General features: G+C 46.7%; 1 protein-coding gene across 1 annotated transcript in view; it reads right to left on the bottom strand.

The window, feature by feature from the left end:
- Positions 1–21,711, bottom strand: part of SHISA9 (shisa family member 9) — a 250,038-nt gene that overhangs the window by 2,705 nt on the left and 225,622 nt on the right. The window contains exons 3-4 of the mRNA XM_045542093.1: positions 21,133–21,288; positions 13,434–13,481 (exon numbers count right to left, since the gene is read on the bottom strand). Of these exons, the coding sequence (XP_045398049.1) occupies positions 13,434–13,481; positions 21,133–21,288 (204 nt within the window). The remainder of the gene's footprint in view (positions 1–13,433; positions 13,482–21,132; positions 21,289–21,711) is intronic.

Below are 21,711 nucleotides of genomic sequence, written 5' to 3'. Positions count from 1 at the left end.
GTGGAAAGTTCTAGATTTCCAGTGCCATGAGGTTTCAACAGAATGCTCTAAGATTCTCCCATAGACTTCAAAACTCACATGTCCAGTTACCTCCTGGACAGGTTCACTGGCATCTCACATTCCAGGTGGCCACGCCTGACCCCGTCCACATTACCAGATCTGTTCTTCCCAGGTTATTCCTTATCCTCACATGGGACTCCTTAGCCACTAAAGCCAGAAACTTGGAAGGAATTCTTAATTTCAACCTCCTCTTGTCTTGCAGCACAAAGGCTAAGCCACCAAGTCCTTCCAGCTACATCTAACAAATGTGACTCTGGCCTAGTCCCTTCCCCCTACCCTCTTAGAACATTGTTCTACTTCAATCACCAGACTGGCCTCCCTGCCTCCTTTCACTTCCTCCAATCCACTCTCTATGCTGCAGTCTCGAAGCCATTTCTTCAGTCAGTCAGTCAGTCATCAAACAGGTACCTGCCACCTGCTATACACTGGAAATACAAGCGAGAATCAGAAACAGATGTGGTCCCTGACTTCATAGGGTAGACATTCTACAAGGGAGGGACGGAGAGTTACCAAATAATCTGCAAATTACATAAAAGTATAGATATGGTAAACGCTATGAAGGAGAACTATCCAGTCATATGAGGATTTAGAACCAGGTTACCAGTGTGGTCTAAGAACCAGATGTCTGAGCTGCAGGTTTTGCACCAGACTCACTGTTACTCATCTTTCAAGATTCAGGTAAGTTGTTGCCTCCCTGATTCCCCCAGGGTTCCCGAGGTGACCCCTGCCTGCTCCATCATAGCACTGGCTGTGCTGTTTTATAATTTTCTGTGTTCACATGTTTCCCCAGTAGACCATGAGTTCTTCGAGAGCAGAAATATCCTTTCATCTGGGTGGCTCCATGATCCTCAAGTCTTGCCAGTACATGGGAATCACAGGGGGGAGATTTTAAGGTATGCAGATACCTGGGCCCCTTCCCACACCTGTTCAACCAGCATCTCTGAGAGTGTGACCCAGACACACCATGATGGGATTCTAACGTGCGGCCAGTGTTGGGAACCACAGGTAGAGCCCCGGCATCTGTCATGGGGCCAGCACGCAGGTTTTTGTAGAGAACTAAAGAGAAGTATTCTCCCATCTCACTCCTGCTATCCCCAGCTGCCTCCCACGGCAGCTACCCCTCCCTTCTAGAAAGTCTGACAAAGTCAGATCTCTCCGTAGTAGACTCTTCTCCACGGCACTCACCATAGCTGCCCTTTTACACTTGCTCATGCGGTTTCACTCATTATCTGTCCTGCTCACTAGAGTTCCAAGAAGGCGAGGCCAAGTCTGATCTTTGCCCACCACTGCATACGCAACGTCCAGCCTAGCTCCCGGCAGATATAAAGTGTTCCATAAATATTTGATGAACGAATACATGAGCAAAATATCCTGACAGCATAGAGGAGAACATCAGGACAAGACTCCCTTCCCACTTGCCTCCCAGTAGGAAAATCTCACTCGCCCTCACTGCGTGCCCAGTCGTGTTAACAGTCGGCCATTCTCATGCTCCTCTTCCCAGACACTGGACTAGTCTGGGGTCTGCCCAGCGCACGAGATGTATTCAAAGGTTCCTGTTTCTGACAAGTAGGCAAAATTGATTATGAATTAGGCATCCCAGCAGCTGGCATAGGTGATGTCTTCTCAGAAAGTTCTTTTAAAAAGTAGATACCTTGTGAGAGCTTGGGAAAGCCCTTAACCTCCTATACCTGTTTTCTTAGGTGTGAAATGGGGATAACATTAACTACTCACGGGTTTATTGTGAAGAATAAATGATATGAGATACACAAGCTACATAGTACATATACTCTTGGAATATGGTAACTGTTCAACAAATATATTTCCTCTACCCCCTGCCTTATGAAAAATGCTGGATTAAATTTGACAGATATTAACTGAGCATTTATTCAGTGGCAGGTAACCTGCTAGGCACAAAGCAGGCATTGGTCCAAACCCACCTGCCTTCTTTTCTTTCTTCCCTCTTCCCTTCTCTCACCCATTGTGTTTGTTGAGTGCCTAGTTTACTCTGTGAGAAGTTATGCAAAGAAGCCTTGATCTGGCCAGGAGGGAGGTGGTGGTCAGGGAAGGCTCCCTTGAAGAACTGTTCTTTAAGCCAAGATCTATAAAGGTCAAGAGTAACAGAAAGAGCAACCAGGCAAGGGAAAATGTGGTCTATTGCCAGGGTGACTGTAATACTTTGCAGCTCTTCCCATCAAAAGGTGGAGTGTGTTTTCCCACACCTTGAATCTGGCCTGGCCTTGTGGCTGGCTTTGGCCAGCAGATTCTAGCAGCTTCTGCTCTCAGACTCTTGAAATCCTGCTACCATGTGAAGAAGGAAGACCTGGCTAGCTTCCTGGAGGATAAGAAACCCATATGCCAGTTACCCATGTTAACCAAGCCAGTAGCCTGCTAAATGCCAGATGTCCAGTGAGGCCATCCCAGACCTTACAGCCATCAGCTGACCACAGATATGGAGCAAGTCCAGCCAAAAGTGACCAATCCAGCTCAAACCAGAACAATTGCCCAGCAGACTCAGAATCATGATTCCAATAAATGGTTGCTACATCAAGCCACTAAGCTTTGGGGTCGTTTGTTACACAGCAGTTGATAACTGATACATGACAGCATTTGCAAAAGCCTTTGAGTTGAGAAGAAGAGTAGCTTTAGGAAACTGAAAGCGTATCTGTGTGGTCGAGTGAAGCAGCAAGGGGTCCTCAGATCACCTCGTGTCCTGTAGGCAAGATTACGTCATTCACACTGACTGATCTGTCTCAGCACCCTCCCTCCATGGAACTCTGATGTGTTTTAGAGAAGTGCAGCCCAGGCACGGATTTGGTGCCTGGGGCATAAAACTGTCCTCCAAAGAGATATTTTCAAGATTATTTCAACAACAAGGAGGTAGTTGGAGGTTCGGCGCATGAACCATTCCCATAACCTGGCAATGCAGTCTTCATGAAATCCCTTTTTCATAACGTTTCTTGTCCGCTCTGATTTGGAGCCAGGTAAGGGGGGAAGAAATGCTCATCTGGCTACTCTTGGCTTTGTGCAGTGTGGTCCCTGTCTCAGTATATTAAAAAGCTCCGTGTCAAAGAAATCACGGATTCATTGAACAGTCTTGTAAGCCCCATTAATAAATGCATTAACCTAATCAGCCCCCAGTATCTCGTGGGCAGATGGCTGACAAACCGACCAGGAAAGAGATGTGTGAGCCTTTCAACCACACCAGCCCTCTCCAGTTTGATTTTTCTTCATTTGAAAAAGAGGAAGAAAGAAAGAAAAAGGTGCTTTCCTTCCAATGCGCCTAATTGCCTTGAAGAAACTGGGGCTGTAAAATTAAACTATACCTTCCTCCATCTGTCTCTCTCTTAATTAGCAGCAGACACTTGTACAGGTGCGGGGCGGGATGGAGCCTCGCTTCCGTGGAAATGGAGAACGTGAAGGTAACAACCAGTTCTCAAAACAAGCTGCACATCTGAGGGTCTCAGCAGGTGGCGTCCCACCTACGTCCTTTCCTTGGGCCAAAGACGTCTTAAGGAGGGGTTGCTACAGCTCGTTCTCGCTGGGTGACATTCTTGTGTCCCAGGTGATAGGTTTCACCTGGTAAGCAATGCCCCTCAACCAAAGCCTTCACAGTTCCACATCAGTCTCTGTCTTTCATTCACGAATATGATGAAACACAATGATTAATCTTCTCATCTCACCTAAAAATAAAATTCAAATCCTTTGTAGTGGTCCCCAAGGTCTGCATGACCCAGACCCTGGCTACTTTCCCACTCTCCTCTCTTCCATCCTTACTGTGCACACATCACAGGGGGTATTATTAGTTTCCTACGGCTGCCGTAACAGGGTACCACAAACTGGGTGACTTGAAACAACGGAAACTAATTCCTGCACAGCTCTGAAGGTCAGAAGTCTGCCATCAAGGTGCCGGCAGGGCTACGCTCCTTCTGAACGCACTGGTGGAGGATCCTTCCTTGCCTCTGCTAGTTTCTGGTGGTTGCTGGCAGTCCTGGGCATCCCTTGCCTTGTAGCTGCATCACTGCAATCTCTGCCTCTGCCTTCACATGGCCATTTTCTCTCTGTGCGTGCATGCGTGCATGCAAGTCCAAATTTCTCTCTTCTTAGAGGGACACGAGTCATTGGATTAGGGCCCACATTTATCCAGTGTGACCTTATTTTAACTTGATTACATCTACAAAGACCCTAGTTCCATGTGTGTTCACTGCCTGAGGTTCCGAGTGGACATGGACTTGGGGAACATTCTTCAACCACACATGATAGTCCTCTGTTCCTGAACACACCAAGTTTATCACCATCTCAGGGTCTTGGGATTTTGTCCCTGTGGTCTTTCCTGCCAAAATGCTCCTTGTCATTCTGTCCTCTAACCAAAGGCCACCTCCTGAAACACCCTCCTAATGACCCAAAGAAGACAGACCCACCAGTTGCTCTTATGACCTCTATCTTAGTATGTTCAAATCCTATATCACCATACAAAATTATCTTTCTTCATTACTTATGAATTGTCTGTCTTCCTTGACCAGAATATAAGCTCCTCTTAGGGCAGAGACAGTATCTGCTCTGCTCACTGCTCTTTCCCCAACACCAAGCCCAGGGCCTGGCACACAGTGGTGGGAGGCATGATAAGCACTCGATGAGGGAAGGAAAACATTGAAGAAACTTCAATTCCAATGACATTCTTTAAGATATTAGAAATGGGCAGGATGTCTCATCTTCTTCAGGGATTGGAGCACACATGTAAATATCATATTTTCAAGAGAAAACATCAAAATGTCACAGCCAAAAGTTTAACGAAGCCCCAGATTCACCCTCAAGGCAAAATATGTTTATCGTTTTCTTCCTTAAGGTGGGGCAAGAGGAAAGAGCTGGGGGTGACGTCAGGCTCCCTGCCAGGTCTGGTTCGTGCCGTGTTCAGGTCGGCTGCTTCATTACAAGAGGTGTGGATCTCGCATCCTCCGAGCCATGCTGACCCTGGCTAGAGAGAGTCGCAGACCGGAAGTTGGCATCCTAGCACAGGGCTGGATGAAAGCGCTGCACGCTTCTCACAGAACCGAGAGAAGACTGAGGTTTTTCTGTCATCAGTCCAGACAACCCCCAGGGACATCCCACAGGTTTTTCTCGCTTAATTGGTCCCTTGTGCCAAAGAGGTAGGATCTTCACACCACTTCATACTGATTCCCCCCCAGGACAATGTAGAGATCTTTTCTGAGATATTAATCAGTATTTCTTTTCCTTGTGCTTCTACAATCCTCTCTCTTTCGATGAGGAAAAAGAGCTAAAGTGTTGGTTCTGCATCCTACACCGAGCTCTTGACAGCCACAGGAGAGCCGCGAGTCTTGCAAAGCAAGACAGTGAGATCCGGGACTGTTGAGAAGGGAAGCGGAATTAATGAGGCTGAGAGCTTGAGGGACTCAGTGCACCATGTTTACACAATACAAAACAAAGACTGGAAGTATGAGCATCTGATTTTCATGACTGTAAAGTCTTCTGTACAATATGGAGGATAGAGCATCAACTTGGAGAGCAGAGGGATCTGGGTTCAAATCCCAACTCTTCCACTTACAGGCTTGAGACCTGAGGCAAGTTACCTAAGTTCTCTGAGCTTTATCTATAAAACTGAAAATATAGTATCAAGGTCCGTGTGGTAGAGGGGTTGAGGGTATTGAAGAGAATCATGTAGATGATCACCTTGTATCATGTCAAGCACCAATGGCCTTGCCTCATGGCCGGTATTCAACAGATGGTAGCTGCTATCACTGTCATTGTTAGAAAATAAAAAGATTACAAAATGAGGATAATAAAATCTACTTTGCAGAGGGCAATGAAGATGTAATTGAAACAAGACATGTAAAAGCTCAGAACGTTATACCTGGTGCATGGTAGGACTCCTCAAATGTGTATCCCCCTCTGATAAGATGCTGTAGCTGACTGCTCACCTCCCAGGTCAGACCTGCTGTACCTTTTTTCTTGGGCACAAGGTCACCCAACTCCCCACTAGATTTCCCAGCCTTCTTAGAAGCTATATTTGGCCATGTGACAGATCACTCACCAATGGAATACTAGCAAAAATGATACGCCCAACTTCCACTTCACCTTGCTTCCTTAAAAAAAAAAAAGTTTACTCATCCTGAGTGTCCTGGATTTCCCTTCCCAGAGGCTAGAGTTACGCTGTGACAGCAACTGACTATAACAACGCGGATGAGGACAATACGGTACGGGTGGCAGTGCACAAGGCTGGCGGAACCTGGGTCCCTGAGTGACTGCTTGGAGCAGAGCTGCCCCACCACTGGGACTACCCGCTTTGGGACTATGACAGGAGAAAGAAGTGTCTAAACTAACAAGATAGAGACAGAAAGTAGACAGTGATTGCCTGGGGTCAGGGAGTAGCAGGGAGAGGGTAGCTGGGATGGGGCAGGGGAGAAATGGGAAATGCCTCCTAATGGTTATGAAGTTTTGGGGGTGGTGATGAAATGTTCCCAAATCGATTGTGGCGATGGTTACACGACTCCGTGAACATACCAAAAACCATTGACTTGTACACTTTAAAGGAGTGAGTTGTGTGATACATGAATTATATCTCAATAAAGCTGCTTTCTAAAAAGGAAATACACTTCTTTCTCTTAAGCCACTGTGTTTGTGGGGCCTTTTGGCACCGTGGGACAGTATTTACTTTAACTTGCAGAGGAATGTGTTCTGGGTGTCTGCTTGTTTTCTTTTTTCTTCTTCACAAGCTGAATTAAAAAGTAAAAGGGGAAGAGTTCACGTTGTTTAAAAGAAATGCACAGGTATTTCTCTCTCCTTTTGAAATACGTGCTATGAAGCTGCGCAGATTCCTGAGGCTGTCTCAGCAGGCAGAAACAAGAAAGGCAGGAAAAAACCCTGAGCTTTCCAAGTAGGAAAGGGCTAAGGAGGAGATTGCAAAGGTCTGTCTTTATGGCAAATTAGTCCCATTTTACCTGGTCCACGCCCCTGCTGCAGAGGCATAAGTAGGGAAATCATCGCATATGAGGCAGGTCCTGCCGAATCTCAGGGCGTCCGGCCCTCCCCACGGGGCACCGTATCTTTCCAGAAGCCTTGTTTCTCTCAGAGAGAAAACAAGAAAGTGTGTCTAGGAGCCTGGCTCTTTTTTGTCTTAAACCCAAAGGCTCCTGACAGGAACGATTGCCACCTTTGCTAAAACAGTGCCGGGCTTGGGCTTTGCACGAAAACCATCCAGGTTGTACCAAAAGCCGCCCTTGCTGGTGCTGCGGGGAGCTCTCCGTGAATCTCTCGTGAATCTCCTCTCGCTGCTGCTGACAGCCTCTGAAACCTCAGGCCTCCCTCTCTTCCCTTAGGCGGTTCTGCCATGCAGTCACCATCTTCTGAAAGGCTGTTGAATGAAGGTGGACAAGCTCACGCTGCAGCCGTGGTGGACCACAAAGCCCCTGCCGCCACCGGGCCCCAGGTGAAACTGTTCCCTCCCTCCCTTTCCATGCATCCTGCTTGGCTGCTCCATGCATGCAGATATGTCTTTCCAGAAATGCACTGTGTGGTCTTCTGATCATCCTCCAAACTGGCAAAATTTTGTTCAACTGGAGGTTTTTAAAACAAAACAAATTAAGGGTAAAAATCCTGAGTGCTATTTGCCACCTTCCCCTTGGCTGCAGCTTCCTGGAACCATTTCAAAGTAGAGAATACGAGATTTGGGATCCTGTGTTATATTAATGCATGAATCAATCCTTTGTCCTTCCTTCCTCCTATATCCACGCTCTTCACTCTTTTCCATGTGACTTTCAAACTCCTCCAAGAAATAAAAAGAGGAGGTTCTTGTGTCCCCACCAGTGGATTCTGAGTTCATTCATATGACTGATGGGTGTCAGCAGACAGAAGGGCATAGACAGAAGTTTGGAGAAGCGCTTGCTGGTTTGGGTCACTCTCTCACACCTCTGCCATCATGACAGCACGTCCGGCTGACCTCTCCGAGGATGAGCTGTGTAGAGCAGAGGCCCAGTCATTGCAGCTCAAACCAGCCTGGAGCAGCCACGTCCAGCCAACTCCCAGACAGATGTGTGAACTCCGCTGAGACTCGAAGAACCTCCCACATTGGCAAAAATCCCTGGCACACAGACTCCTCATCTGAATGAATGCTGAGCTAAATAAATTGTAAGCCATGAGATTTGGGGTCATTTGTTACACAGTGTTATTCTGGCAATAGATAACTGATACAAACACCAATCATTCATTCACCCTACTTCCAGGAAGAGCCCCCAGCCATGCCCCATTTCCCTGCCCTCCCCATAACAATTTGTTTAAAGGTGGGCGAACTAATCAGAGCAAAGCCTGGTATCTTTACTTATAGAGGTCAAAAGGGCCAAGAAGATCAATAATCCTAAACTTTCCATTATTTTAGGAGAGGTAACTTTAGCACCAAGCTCACAGACACCCAAATGGGCAGAAGCAACACTCAGTCTCTCCTGACTTCCATCTGGTTGATTTTCTATAATATTTCCCAGTGCCTCTTCAGAAAAGACAAGATTCCCTTCGAATGCTATGCCAACTTCATTTGATAATTTATTAACAAAAGGTATGTTGAGTGCCTACTATGTGCTATAGACATCACTCAGGTCAGCTTTGGAACGGAGGGGATCCGGCTGGCTCAGCCTCAGAGAGACACACTTTCAAAGTAGTCAAATATTTATTGCAGTCTCAATGTAACACCATTTTCGGTGTAACACTCTCCACTGATTCATTTCATGCCCTATGGGTTCCCAAGGAAGCTCATCAAAACTGCAGCGCTTGCTGTGTGCTTTTCAAAAAGGGATGAACTCAGGAACGGGTGGGATTTGATTTTTATTAAAAAACCTCACCTCACATCACCCTCCTATCTTCCACCTTCTCTGTACCCTACTGCTCACTGCCAAACCAATAACGCAAATCAGGAAATTGCAAAAGACTGAATTTCATGCAGTGATGCCTTAACGCTGCCTTTAGGTGGGTGTCCCCCCAGGACGGTACATAGGACGTGTGTACCCCAACAGCACTGCAACCCTACTGCACACTGCCTATTGTCTCGTGCCTTCTATAGTGTCTCTTCGATGGACATCTCTCACTGGGCTACCTCAAGTTCCTTAGAAGAAAAAAAGAAGTAGGATTTATTAAGTACCTACTATGGCTCAGACTCTATTTGAACCATTTCACCTACATTGTCTCATTTAAACTCTCTTAACACATCAACTGCCGTGAGAGTTGTATGTAACTCACTCCAGTTTTGACCCTGGGGCCATGTGAAGCATATATAAAATCTCGTTGATGTTCTTATTGTTACAATTAATACCGACGATTGAATTCTCAAAATGTAGATTAAATGAATAGACGTCAATAAATTTCATTTTTCTATTTATGTCTATCTTTACATTATACTCAAAGTTTTTATTCTATTTTCGTAATAAAACACTGTGGCCCCAAGGAAAAGTTTCGGGTTCTTTTGGGTGGCAGTCAATGTGTTATAGAAAGACGACAATGCAGTATCATTCCTTCCATGTGACACATGAAAGAACTAAGGCCTGGAGATGATGAATAATTTGGCTGCCAAATTACTCTGCCACTGCTAATAAGTGACAGAGCAGGAAACCAAATCCAAGACTATCCACCTTTAATGTTTTTCTTACCTTCCAGCTGTAGCCCCGGCTCAAACCACCACTAAGACAACAGTTTTGTCACGGCAAACAGCGAAAGTACTCATGTTGGGAGAAATGCGGGTGTGTGAAAATTAGTGCTCTAGCGCACACTGTGTTTGCATCTAGGATGGGGGCTTAGGAAAGTCAGTTCTAAACTTTCACATACATAAGAATCACCCAAGAGATGGATTTTTAAAATGAATAGGCGGGGACCTCATACTCAGAGGTTCCAATTCCTTAGGAGGGAGTGGGGCCAGGATTTGCATTTGGGACAACCATCTCCAGTGCTTCTGGGTCATGTCCATAAGCCCCTCTTTGAGGTCTTGACCCTGGCCCTGTTGTGATATACCTTTCTTGGGTGGCTTTAGGCAACCTAAGTTTTCTCATGGAGACCCAGTCTCCTCGTCTGTCAAGGCAGAAAAGCTAAGTGAAGTGATTTCTTTCTGAAAGACTCCATCATGATGGCTAAGAATCATCTCTGAAGCAGAGGCGAATGGAAACTTGGTGAGTACTGGACTCCTTTATACTTATTTAGCACCTATTCTAGCCCTGTGCTAACAACTAAAGGCACTCGCGTTATCTCATACAATTACTCCCTCCAGCCCCATGGAGAGAGGATAATCTGATGGCCGCTGGTTTGGCAATGGCAGAAGCAGAAGTCCAGAGCACGCAAGTGGCTTGGGACAGAGCACAGAGGCTGGTTCCACTCGGACGCAGAGGGATTAAAGCACAGTACTCCGCTGCCGGCTTCCCCCAACTTGACTGCTTCACCGTGGCACTGGACTGGGTCAGGTTTAAAGATTCATTTTGCAGAAGGAACCGATTTCCAAAGACACGGCTTCATCTTGAATAGGACAGTCTGATGGGCTTCAGGTGGTGTCTTTCACGGTGGGATTTAAACAAACAGGACAGGAGTTCCCCAGGCTGGGTGTGGGCAGACCGACAGCAGTGACCACTAGGGGGCACCTTGCACGGGAAGCCCTAGGTAGTGCAAACTGAGCAGTGCACGATAGTATGACGCTTGTACATCCCCTTCCCCTGCGTCATAGTTAATGCAGGTGGCAGCGGGAAACCGGTACCTTCAGGTACCTTGTCCTTTCTCCTTCCTTATCCTACCTCTGCAGGTGACACCCACCCCTCTACCTAATTCCCCACCCAATGCCCTATGTTCCCAAAGTGGGTTCCCAGCAACCTTCATGCCACTGGATATTAAGATGTTCACTGGTTTTCCTAAAGAGAAAAGAGATCAGATGCCAAAAGTATTTGGGAAATGGCAGGTTAAACAGAGTTTGCCAGTTTTTATTACCACAGGATGTTTCGGAGCCTTTAATTTGCTCACCTTATGACAACAGTAATGATAATATCAGTAATAACCTACATGCACTTATCATTTTCCATATGCCAGGGACGGTGACACTGTTTTAAACGGTTTAACTCTCAACAGCCTAGCAGGTAGGTGACATGATTGTCTCCGTTTTGCGGATCAGGAAATAGGGGCTCAGAGAGGTTGAAAAACTTGCTGAGGAGAACAAGACTAGCAAATGATATTGCGGTCAGGATTGGAACCCAGGGGTGTCTGAGTCTGAGCCTGTCACACCCAGCTTGTCTCCCCCTTTTAAGAAAGTGGCAGAATGTGGGAGGTGAGGGCATGCAACCCCCCCTAACCTTGTTACCACATCTCCTCTAGACTCTGGGTCTGCAGGTTGAGTAGAGAATGCTAGACGCAGACCAATGACCCCAGAGGAACTTGGACCTGGCCCTCACAGGGACCCCTGTTCCCCTCCCCAGACAAGACAGCATAAATAAATGTGCATTCAGCAAGACAAGTGAAGTTAACTTGGTTTGGGTAGAAAACAGTTTCCAAGCCCCTGCTTTTGACCTGTCCTGAAATACATCCTAAATCCATCAGACAACAGGCTGATCTAAGGACGGGGATGCAGACTGCCTCCCAGTGCTGTCACACGGATCATAACGGCTTTGTTTTTCATGGGGAAGAGAGAGAAAAAAAAGTTTATGCCTCAAATTAGTAGGTCTGTCATGTTCTAAATTGTTTGCATTTCTAAAAATGGACTTTGACATGTGAACAGTTATTATCTAATGCAAGACCCAAAAATCTGTCTCTCTCAAGGCAACAACTGGGTAGCTGGGGGATTCTCTTTAAACAGGCTGATGGAGAGCTCTTTCCTGGTGAGGAAATACAGTGCACCCTCCTCCCCCAACCCCAGGTTGTTTCTGAGCCTCTGGGACCCTGGTCAAATGCCTCTCTTCAGAGCCTTCAGCCCATAAAAAGACACCTGGAGAACTAATCAAAGGGTCTTAGTTTCCCAGCAAGATTATTTGTACTGCAGTGGTTTTCAAAGTGTGGTCCCAGACTAGCAGCATCACTTTGGGACCTGTTAGCAACTCCATCCAAGGCTTAATGAATCAGAAGTTCCAGGGTGGGGCCCAAGAATCTGGGTTTTAACATCCCTCCAAGGGATGCTGGTGTGTGCTCAAGCTGTGGGAATGTGAGAACCACTGGTCCAACGGTGCCTCCTCCCCTCTTCTCCACTCACTCACTGCATCCTGCAGCCCCTCAATTCTCCCTCCCCTATATTTTCTTCTCTCCATCCCCTACCCACCCCACTGCAGCTCAATGCCCACCTGCAAGAGGCTCCCAGTGGGCGTCCCCAACTCCAGTCCACGCTCCCCTAATCCAGTCTCCACTTAGAAGCCAGAATGATCTTTTGAGAAGGCAAAAACGGCCATGCCAGTGCCCTGCCTATGGCCCTGCAATGTCTCCTAATTGCCCACAGTTCAAGGTTGGTCATTAGAGTTCCACCTCCACCTCGTCGAGTCAGCCCCATCCTCCCCACCGCCAAATCCAACAAAGCAGAAGGAGTGACGAAAGAAGAGAACGGCATTTCTGCTCTGATCTGAAAAGAGCTGCTTCTCCCACACCCCAGTGGGAAATAGCATAGAAGAAGAGTCAGGCAGACACAGGTTCAAGTTGCAGCTCTACCGCTTAGCAGCTATCTGACTTGAGACCAGCAAGACTTGTCCTTGCTCAGACGTCGTGTCCTCATGTCTAAGTGGGAATGGCGACGCCTATACTGTTGGGTCACTGGAGAATTAACTGATAAGTGATGTAAAGGGCCAGCACTCTGGCACGCATTAGGGAGCTAATATATTAATTATAGCTACCGCCTGGCCCAACCACCCGGCTAGTTAACTGAAGTCAACCAACTCCTTCCCTCTCACTGCTCACCAGGCTGCTTCAGGAAACCCGAAAATAGTGTTCAGTTCCCTAAAAGGCTAATCATTCCCAAGACCCTTGGCCAACAACTTGTTTGCATTTATCTCTTTCTTGGAAATTGTGTTCTTTCTCCCACATTAATTTACCTTGTGTTTTGCCATATTGTCTCTGCAGCTTTCTGAGGAAGAAACATCACATTTTACCTTACCTGGGACGGTTTCTCATAGTGGCATTTTCCTTCAGGCAACGAATATTGGGGAGCGAAGGGGAGTACATTGTCCAACAGCGGTCCCGTGCACGTGCACACACACACACACACACACAACACCTATACACTGGAACTTAGACGGACTTGCAGGGGCCACCCAAGGCAGACACACGTGTGCGTGGGTCACACACAGACACTAGGACTCTCTGTTCCTTTGTCATTTAGTGCTCAAGTCAACAACACCTGGACACAAGAGCTACGAAAAGCTGTACAATACCTTTTGGTGACTTAAGTGTCGATACAGTCCAGTCACCATCAGAACTTCCTAAAAAAATAACAATCGAGAGATGCTGATGTGTTTGCAGGGTGCCCCGTGGTCGCTGTGCCCTCATGCCCAGGTGCTGCCGGCTGCCCCAGCTGCAGCCTCCAAGGGGAGCTGGCCTCAGGGGACCCAGGGAACAGGAGGAGGAGCCAGGTGTCAACGTGCAACTGTGTGTACCTCTTTCTGCAAGGCCTTGAAACAGTATCTACTTAACACCCAACAGAAGATCAAACGAAGTGCCCTGAAAAAGGCCTAGATATTTTCAGTTATATAAGGTAAAGAGAGAGAGAGAACTTGTAAGGAGAAACTCTGGCTCTAACTTTCAATCTGCTTAGAAATAACAGAAAATTTGATTTCCAGGAGCTCACCTCAGCTAAAGATCATACTCTGATGACAAGAGATGAATTTTGATCCTGTTTTATTGCAATCCCCCTCCCGAAAGGGGGCACCTTATTGGCTCCAAATTCAAGGTTGGAACAGGCTCTGCTGACTGTACCTTTAAATACCGGGTGGCAGGCTCGGTGGCGTAGGGAATGCCTAAACACAGCGCCCAGCACACGGTCTGTGTTTGCAAAATACTGTTGAATGAATGAATGAATTCAACTTTATCCACAGGGTCACTCTTTCTAAGGTATGGAAACTCCCCTAATCGCCAAAGGGACTGAGCTTGTTATCTGGGAATCCCATCATGAGTAATATATTGCTTTACAGAACAGATGCGTGCCTGGAACATTCGTTGAATTCCTTTCAGATGTACGGAATGAGCCTTGGGGGACCTAAGATGATCAACAGAATTCCATGGTGACTCCTTTCATGGAAGAAAGGACGGTGAGCATGGCCATGGCCACAGCTATGCCTCCACGGCCCTGCACCCCCTCTTGGTGGCTCTTTTCTGTAAGACTGGGTTTTACTTAAAGTGGGGCAAACCTACCCATGACGCCTCTCCTCACTGGCTGGAGCCTGACCAATCAGCGTGCGCTACTAGCTCTCCTTTCCTTTCTTAGGAAACTACCTGGGAAGACCAAGTCCTCAACGTTTCGGCACAATTTCCAGAGATATACCAGGCTGCCAGCTGAGAGGAGCCGCAGGGAACAGTCTGTGATCTGGATGATTACAGAGCACAGATCCGGCCCCATTTAAACGTTTCTGGTTGGCCACCCGGGCGTGCCAAAGGATGCTCAAATTGCCACCTTCCCCCTGCGGGTCTGGACTCCACATGCTCATCACTCACATGAGTGGAAATTGGAGTGACAGAAGGGTGACAAAGTTAAAATTAAGTGGGACCTGCCTGGGATGACTCGGTGTTGCTTCTCCCTCGAAGGCGGGGTCATCTGGAAATAGTGATGTGGCCCCAGACCTTCCTGTGTGGGTGGACACGGGCTGACCGAGCCACTGAGTCACTGACTCCAAGGAAACCATCTTACCCACAATCAAATCCATCGCTGCTTGCCTTGAAGGCAGGAACTACCCCCTTGTCACCTCTGTCCCCAGCACCTCAGATATAGGGCGTAGCTCTGATAAGGCAGTAACAAGTATTCTTTCATAAATTCACTGACAATAATAGCATTTAATAAGATGGCACACAGGCTACAGAACATGTAGTTAAGGGTCCTCTATGTACTTGGTCACACCAGTGGACATTAGATAGGTATTCGTTGGGTGAAAAATGCTCATCGAGAGGGGGTGGACCTAAGGTATTAAAAGGAAGGGGATGTGAGGGAACTTTCAGTGTGATAAAAATATTTCTTGTCTTTATTGAAATGTGGTGACCCAAACATACGCATTTTTCAATAATCACATTATTGTAAAATTATGAACTGTATGTAAAATATGCCTCAACTATAGCATATACCTCAATTATACTCAGCGTGATGGGAAAACTTTTTCTTTCAAACAAAGAAAAATAACAAATACCTTAGTAAGCACCCTTCCCCCAAAAAAGGGGAGATAGCCCCCCCATAACCATTCTTTTACCTGGTTGTTTCCTTCAGATGCCAGAAATTGCTCTGCAGAAGGCAGCATCGTTTCATGGAAAGAACACAGGATTCTGAGTCAGACACTCTTGAATGAGTCTTGGCTCTCTCATTGACTAAAAGTGTGACTGTGGGAAAATCACTTAACTACACTGAGCCTCAGTTTCCCCATCTGGAAATGGTGGAATTAATGCCTCCCACAGAGGTGTGCTGTTTGGCAGTTCAGTGGTATTAACCCCCTTTCTGTCCTAACATTTTTTTAAAAAATTGAACTAGCAGAGGTCAATCCTTGGCTGAGAGCCCCATGCATTTCTTAGGGTTTCCATGCATGATTCCAGGAGTAAAGAGGGAATTCCTGCCACATCGAAGTGCATTGTTGCTAGGGTTTGCAAAAGTGCTATTGGAAAATGCAATGTGATTCTGGCAAAACAGTCAATTGTCTGTCAAATAGCAACAGAGAAAATGTTTTCTTAAAATTAAATTTAGAATTAAAAACGAAGGCACACAGCATTTTATCAACGATGCTGGTACATCCTGTCTCTTACACTGGGTGGCCAAGGTTGCATTGAGCTATCTTAAGGGCACATGGTCAGGAACCTTTGGTAGCCTAGGAGTTCAACTCTCAGAAACCTAGAGGGAACATCAGATGAGAGGTCAGTAAGAGATAAATACCAATATGCAAGCAGCCTGCTGTTTGCAAGGCCCATCAGGAATTATAAAAAAGAGTGACCTTTTTCCCGTTCTGGAGGCAGGAGCCATCCCTCTCTGAACTATAATGTGACCTTTAGGGATATTTTCACAAGCCCCTCTGTCTCGCAAACATTGGCCTATGAAGGACCACAGGTAGGTTCTCATATTATAACCACAGGGGTGGCTCAGGCCAGGGAACTTGTGTACTTAACTGAATTTTCAGGATACACTTTGGCTCAGTCTATAACAAGACACTTCTCAACTGCAACCTTGGTGGAAAATGTTTCTAAAATGTTTAAACTCATATATTTGCCTTAAGAAACAGTCAAAAAAGAGTGAAACTGAACCTTCTTTGATGGACTCTCGCACCCATATGTCTGGGCATCGACATTTATTGTCTAGACTAGAGACGAGGAAATTGAACAGGTTTGGGCTGACTCTTTGCTGGTCCTTAGGATGGCTCAGGAAAGCCAACTGTTTCCTTGCTTGCTGTTTTGTCAGGTCCCCAGCGTGAGTTAACTTTAATGTATGTCTTTCCCATCTAACTGGAGTAAAGAATATGGATCCAGCTCTCTTCCTCAAAATGAAATTTGGGCAATGTATATTAATCAAGTTACCAGTGTATCTTGAAGATTACAAGAAGAATATGACCAGCAAACGACTTTGGTCTGAGACTTGAATATGCTGTAGCATTTGCTAAGGGCTGGCTATGTGTCAGGCTGAGAACTTTACCTGTAACATACCATTAAACCTTCCAAGCCCTTAGCTGTGTTAATTATAATTATTATCTCCATTTTACAGATGAGGAAACTGAGACCCGAGGAGGTTAAATAATTTCTGCGGTTACTTGATCAGTGTCTGAGCTAGGTCTTCCTCTCACCCCTGACCAATTCCAGAGGTCATGCTACCCTGCTGATCATCTCGGGCCCCTGCCTTGATCAGGTGCCTGTCACATGGCATTTTTCTCCAGTTTGACAAACAGGTACTGGGAGCACTTACGAAGCGCCCCACATGGTGGGTGCTGGGTGCTGGAGATACATTGACAAATGGGACAGACTTGGCCCATGCCTCAGTGGGTCCTGCAGTCAAAGGGAATCAGACCCGATGTTTAGAGAATTGAATGAATGAATGAAAATTCAACCCATCATCCCTTCTGGTACAGAGTTCTATATGGTTTAGCCCCTGACATTTCCTGGTGTGGGCTAATCGTTTACACACTGCCCAATAGCTGGGCAGTGAGCTCCCTGGGAACAGAGACCATTCTGTAGTCACATGCTATATACGACCAGATGGTACACGCCCAAATCCCTGAATTGTAGGGGGAAAAAAAAGAGAGCTCTCTTTAAACATGAATGAGGGCAATTTCAATATGCAAACAAAAATAGAATACAATAGAAAGGAAGGCAGATTTGGGGCGAATTTATCTCAGGAACAACCAACAGTTAGCACCCTTTGCTCAAATTGGCAGTGAATGAATGGGACATGTTTAATGGCCCAGGTAGTCTAATAACTAGAATGAGTGGAATTATTCAATTTTCTAATTTTAAAATGAGAATGGAGCTTGGAGCCCATATAGTTCAGCTTCCTCATTTTTCACACACAGAAGCTGAAATCCAAGAGTTTGGGTGACCAGCTCAAAGTCACACAGTTAAGTAAGGCTAGAGACAGAATCTCTATCTACTCAGTGTTCTGGACATTAAAGCCTCCCGAGACGTGTTTTTTGGAGGTATTTTTGAACTAAGCAGTTAACCCTAAAAGCTGTCTAACCCTTCCCTTAGTCACTGAATTGAAATTCTTAGAAAATGAGTCTGTTTATTGAAGGTGGCAGAGCTTTCAACAGCAAACCATTTTTTAAACCCACCTCTCTCCTGAGTCATAATGATTTTATTAATGAAGTCACATTATGCCTTAATAAAGAACCCTTGAAAGAACATGTATTATGGGATTTGCATTTTATTTGTGCAGACAGAGGCTGGACTCCTGGGTGACCCACTGGGTCAAGCAGCTCCCCAGTCTGCTCTAAACTGGTCCTCCGGATTCACAAGACCATCTGTGGCTCAGAGAAAGCCCTGAGAACTCCCACAGTAGCCAGAAAAGAGGAGGAAAAACAAGCCGTGCACGTCAAACACTTCCAGGAGGGGGGCGGGGGCGGCGTGTACCCAGTGAGATCCTTCATAGTTTTTGAGGAGATAAAAGGTTCTTCCTTACAACCAAGCTATTCTATTTTTTTTTTCTTATTCTTGTCAAAAACAAGATCATTCATTCATTCAACAAACATTTCAGGAGTTCCTGATTTATGGAACAGAGGGTTACTTAAAGAGTGTCAAATGATTTTCATGCTGCAAATTTCTTTCCAAACGCACTGCAGACATTTGCTATGTAAAGGAGTCCTGCATGCATCCTGGACAGATTTAAGGCGCTGTGCTGGAATGTCCATCTGTTATTTTCCCAGAGAGCTACTTGCTGGGTGTTGAGGGAGGAGACGCTGAGCTGAAGTTGAAGAAATGAGTTGCATGGGCTAGTGTGACCAGTTTAAAAAGGAAAAGACATCTGGGTTGATTTTTTTTTTACGCCTAAAGAAGAATAAAATATAACAGCATATGCTATTTAGCACTTAACTGCAAGGCTCAGAAAGGGAAGTGGGCCGTCGACTAGCCTGTGAAGACTTCCACAGTGACATCGGCAAAGATGCCCCGACTCTTGCTCTCCTAGGCAACGGCCCTCACCCCTCCCTGGTAATATCTGAGTATATTCGAACATGCTCAGGATGCGTGTGCCATGCAGACACGCAGTATGGAATAGAAGGAATCTACAGTCATGGGGTGTAATGAGGGTTGAGCTGGGCATAGAAATTCAACATGAAATATGGGTGACCACTAGGTAAGGTCTTACAAGCCTTCAGATTTACAAAAGCCCGTGTCAGGCTGCACAACCTGTATTATAAATTGGATTCAACCCTTCTTTCAGTGATTCCATCTGGAAGTCAAGAGATCGGGGAATATGAATTTCCCAAAGGTAGACTTCCGGTACAGAGATTAAGCACCTAATATGTGCCAGGCTCTCTGCTGGGCACCAGTATGCTAGTTTTGTGAATCTGATGTGTGTACACCATGGTCACCACCATCAACACATGACAGTGTCTGTGTTTTGGGCTCTGATGCTGGTTTAGAACAGAATTAGGATATTTCATGGAATCAATCAGCAAGTTATCTCCCACCCCGTCTCTAACGAGGGGCTTGGCAGTGGGTGAGGGAAAGAAGGTGAGCACTTGATAATAAAAGAAAGCACATGGTCCGTGGGGTCTTCTTGCCTGCCCTAAGTTTTCAAGGAACTGAAAGTCTGTGGGAATAAACTTTATAGGTAGCTAAAGAGCAGAAGGACCTCCACCAATCAAATGTATCCCGCCCAAAGTGAGTTGTTTTATTAGTCTGGGGCTTCCGACAGTCAGTTCTGCTGGAAAGGCGAGGACTCCGAGTTTGAAAGGGAGACTGTTTAAAGACACTTGAAAGGAAGACCTTCCCGTGAGATCTGAGCATACTCTCAGATGGAAATCAGGAAGGGATACATCCATGGAGCTACTAGTGACAAGATAGTGGGGTGCTGGAGAAGGGAGGTGACTCATCTATGTCAAATGAATGCCCTTTAGTAGGCTGTCACATTAGTCATCATTGGCTAACCTCACAGGCACCTTCATGCCCATTTTGCAGATTGGAAGACTGAGACCTAAAAAAGGGTTAAGTGTTGCCCAAGGCCACACAGACAGTAAGCTGCAGAGCTAGGATTGGAACTCACATCTGCCTGGTTCTTTCTAGCTCCCCAAGGCATAAACTCAGAGAAGGAACAGGTTAAGTGGAAAGCCTAGTTTTAAAATCTCTCCCCTGAGACAGGGAGGACAAACAGAACCCGTAGGACACAGTGAGAAGGAAAGGAGAGGAATTTCCCTCCGTATTAAGCACATATAGGAATGCATATGCATATGTATATGAATTTCTAGGGATATTAGAAAAAGAAGTTCCGAGCAAGCAATTGAGATGGGATCTGGTTTTCCTGGCTGTGGGGCCAATGGCTTCACGTGAGAAACACCTAGAGAGGGCTTTAAAAACGCCCGTGTCTGAACCCCATCCTCGACCAGTTCAGTTAAATTCTGTAGGGTGGGACTGGGCATCAGTATGTTACCTGTTCTCCAGGTAATTCTGGTAAAAGGCATCTGCATGTGGGAACTACTGGCTAGGCAGGAATCCTGAGGGGCCACAGGCAATCGCGAATCAGGAATCGCTAACTTTGCCGTGGCTGCGCTTCCATTGGATAGGACTCTGTTCCGGAGCCTTGGTCACTGCAGGGTGACTGTCACCACACCCTCCCCCCCCATATATGAGTCGGGAACGGACTGGGCAGAACCAGAGCAGCAGCGGGAGCGTTGGCTCTTGAGTGATAAGAACAGGGGTTCAATTCTCAGCTCTTTCAACCACTGCTGCTCGATGTGGAGCAAGTTAAATTAGCCTCTTGGGGTCTCAGTTTCCAAATCTGACAATTGGGATAATAATCGTTCTCTCCTCTTTGGGTCACTATGAGAAAATAAGACAGTGTGTAAAGGGTTCGGCGCAGCGTCTCACACTTGGTACCTGCCCTGATAAATAGGTACGTCCCGAAGAGCAGAAGCTGCCTGGGTAAAAATGTGCCCTGTTTACCGACTTCTCAGAGATGGGATGGACATCACAGGTGAAGGGCGCTACCCACTGAAGGGCCAGGCATTTCTGAGACCAAGAGACCGGGATTCTATGTCAGGCTTCCCTGAGGATTCACTAGGGCAGAGAGGGGATGAGGATGGGGTTGAAGTGTCCGTGGGGACCAAGTGAGCATCCAGGGCCTCCTCCCCAGGAAACAGCCCTCACCCCACATGTGCCCCTCACCCGAACGCTCTGCCCCTCGCAGCGAGGTAGGACTGGACGGAGCAGCCAGGTACAGCAGAGAGAAAACAGAAAGGCCCTTACCCACTGCCTTTAAGGAGGCGTACTTGTTGAGCTCCTTCCCCGGCGGCTGCTGTTCGTAGGGGTTGGAGATCTGGCCCAGGTTGGGGTACGAATGTGGGTGGCCCATCTGCTGGAGCAGGGGGGAGGTGGGCACTGCGTTGTTCATCTGGGTGGTGTCTGGAAGCGAAGAGACAGATGGAGATGGTCACAGACGGGGCAGAACCTCCTACTTTCCCCACCATCAACACATCCCTCCAGACCCAAGCTCTCCCCACCCTTTGCGGAGCAGCAAAACATCAGAGCGTGTCCAGATATGTCAGACACAGCAAGTCCGTACTCTTCGGAGAGCAACTGGGGACGGACGGGTGTTCTGCTGCCAGCACTTCAAAGGGCGAAGGATGTGCTCAGACCCTGCTCAGAAGGTCTCCACCTGCCCCTCCATTAACACGGTCCTAGCAGTGCAGGGGTCATTTTCATTATTGACACAGTATTTGTATAAAGAGATGCCCAGCGTCAGTAACAGTCAAGGAAATGCAAGCCGGAAGAACACTGAGAAGCCATTGTTTTGCCAAGAGATCGGCGGATATTAAAAGGATTAAG

Source organism: Lemur catta, chromosome 2 (assembly GCF_020740605.2).
Source record: "Lemur catta isolate mLemCat1 chromosome 2, mLemCat1.pri, whole genome shotgun sequence".
Taxonomy (NCBI): Eukaryota; Metazoa; Chordata; class Mammalia; order Primates; family Lemuridae; genus Lemur; species Lemur catta.
The sequence above is the reverse complement of the archived record's forward strand: the minus strand, read 5'-3'. Positions and strand labels throughout refer to the sequence as shown.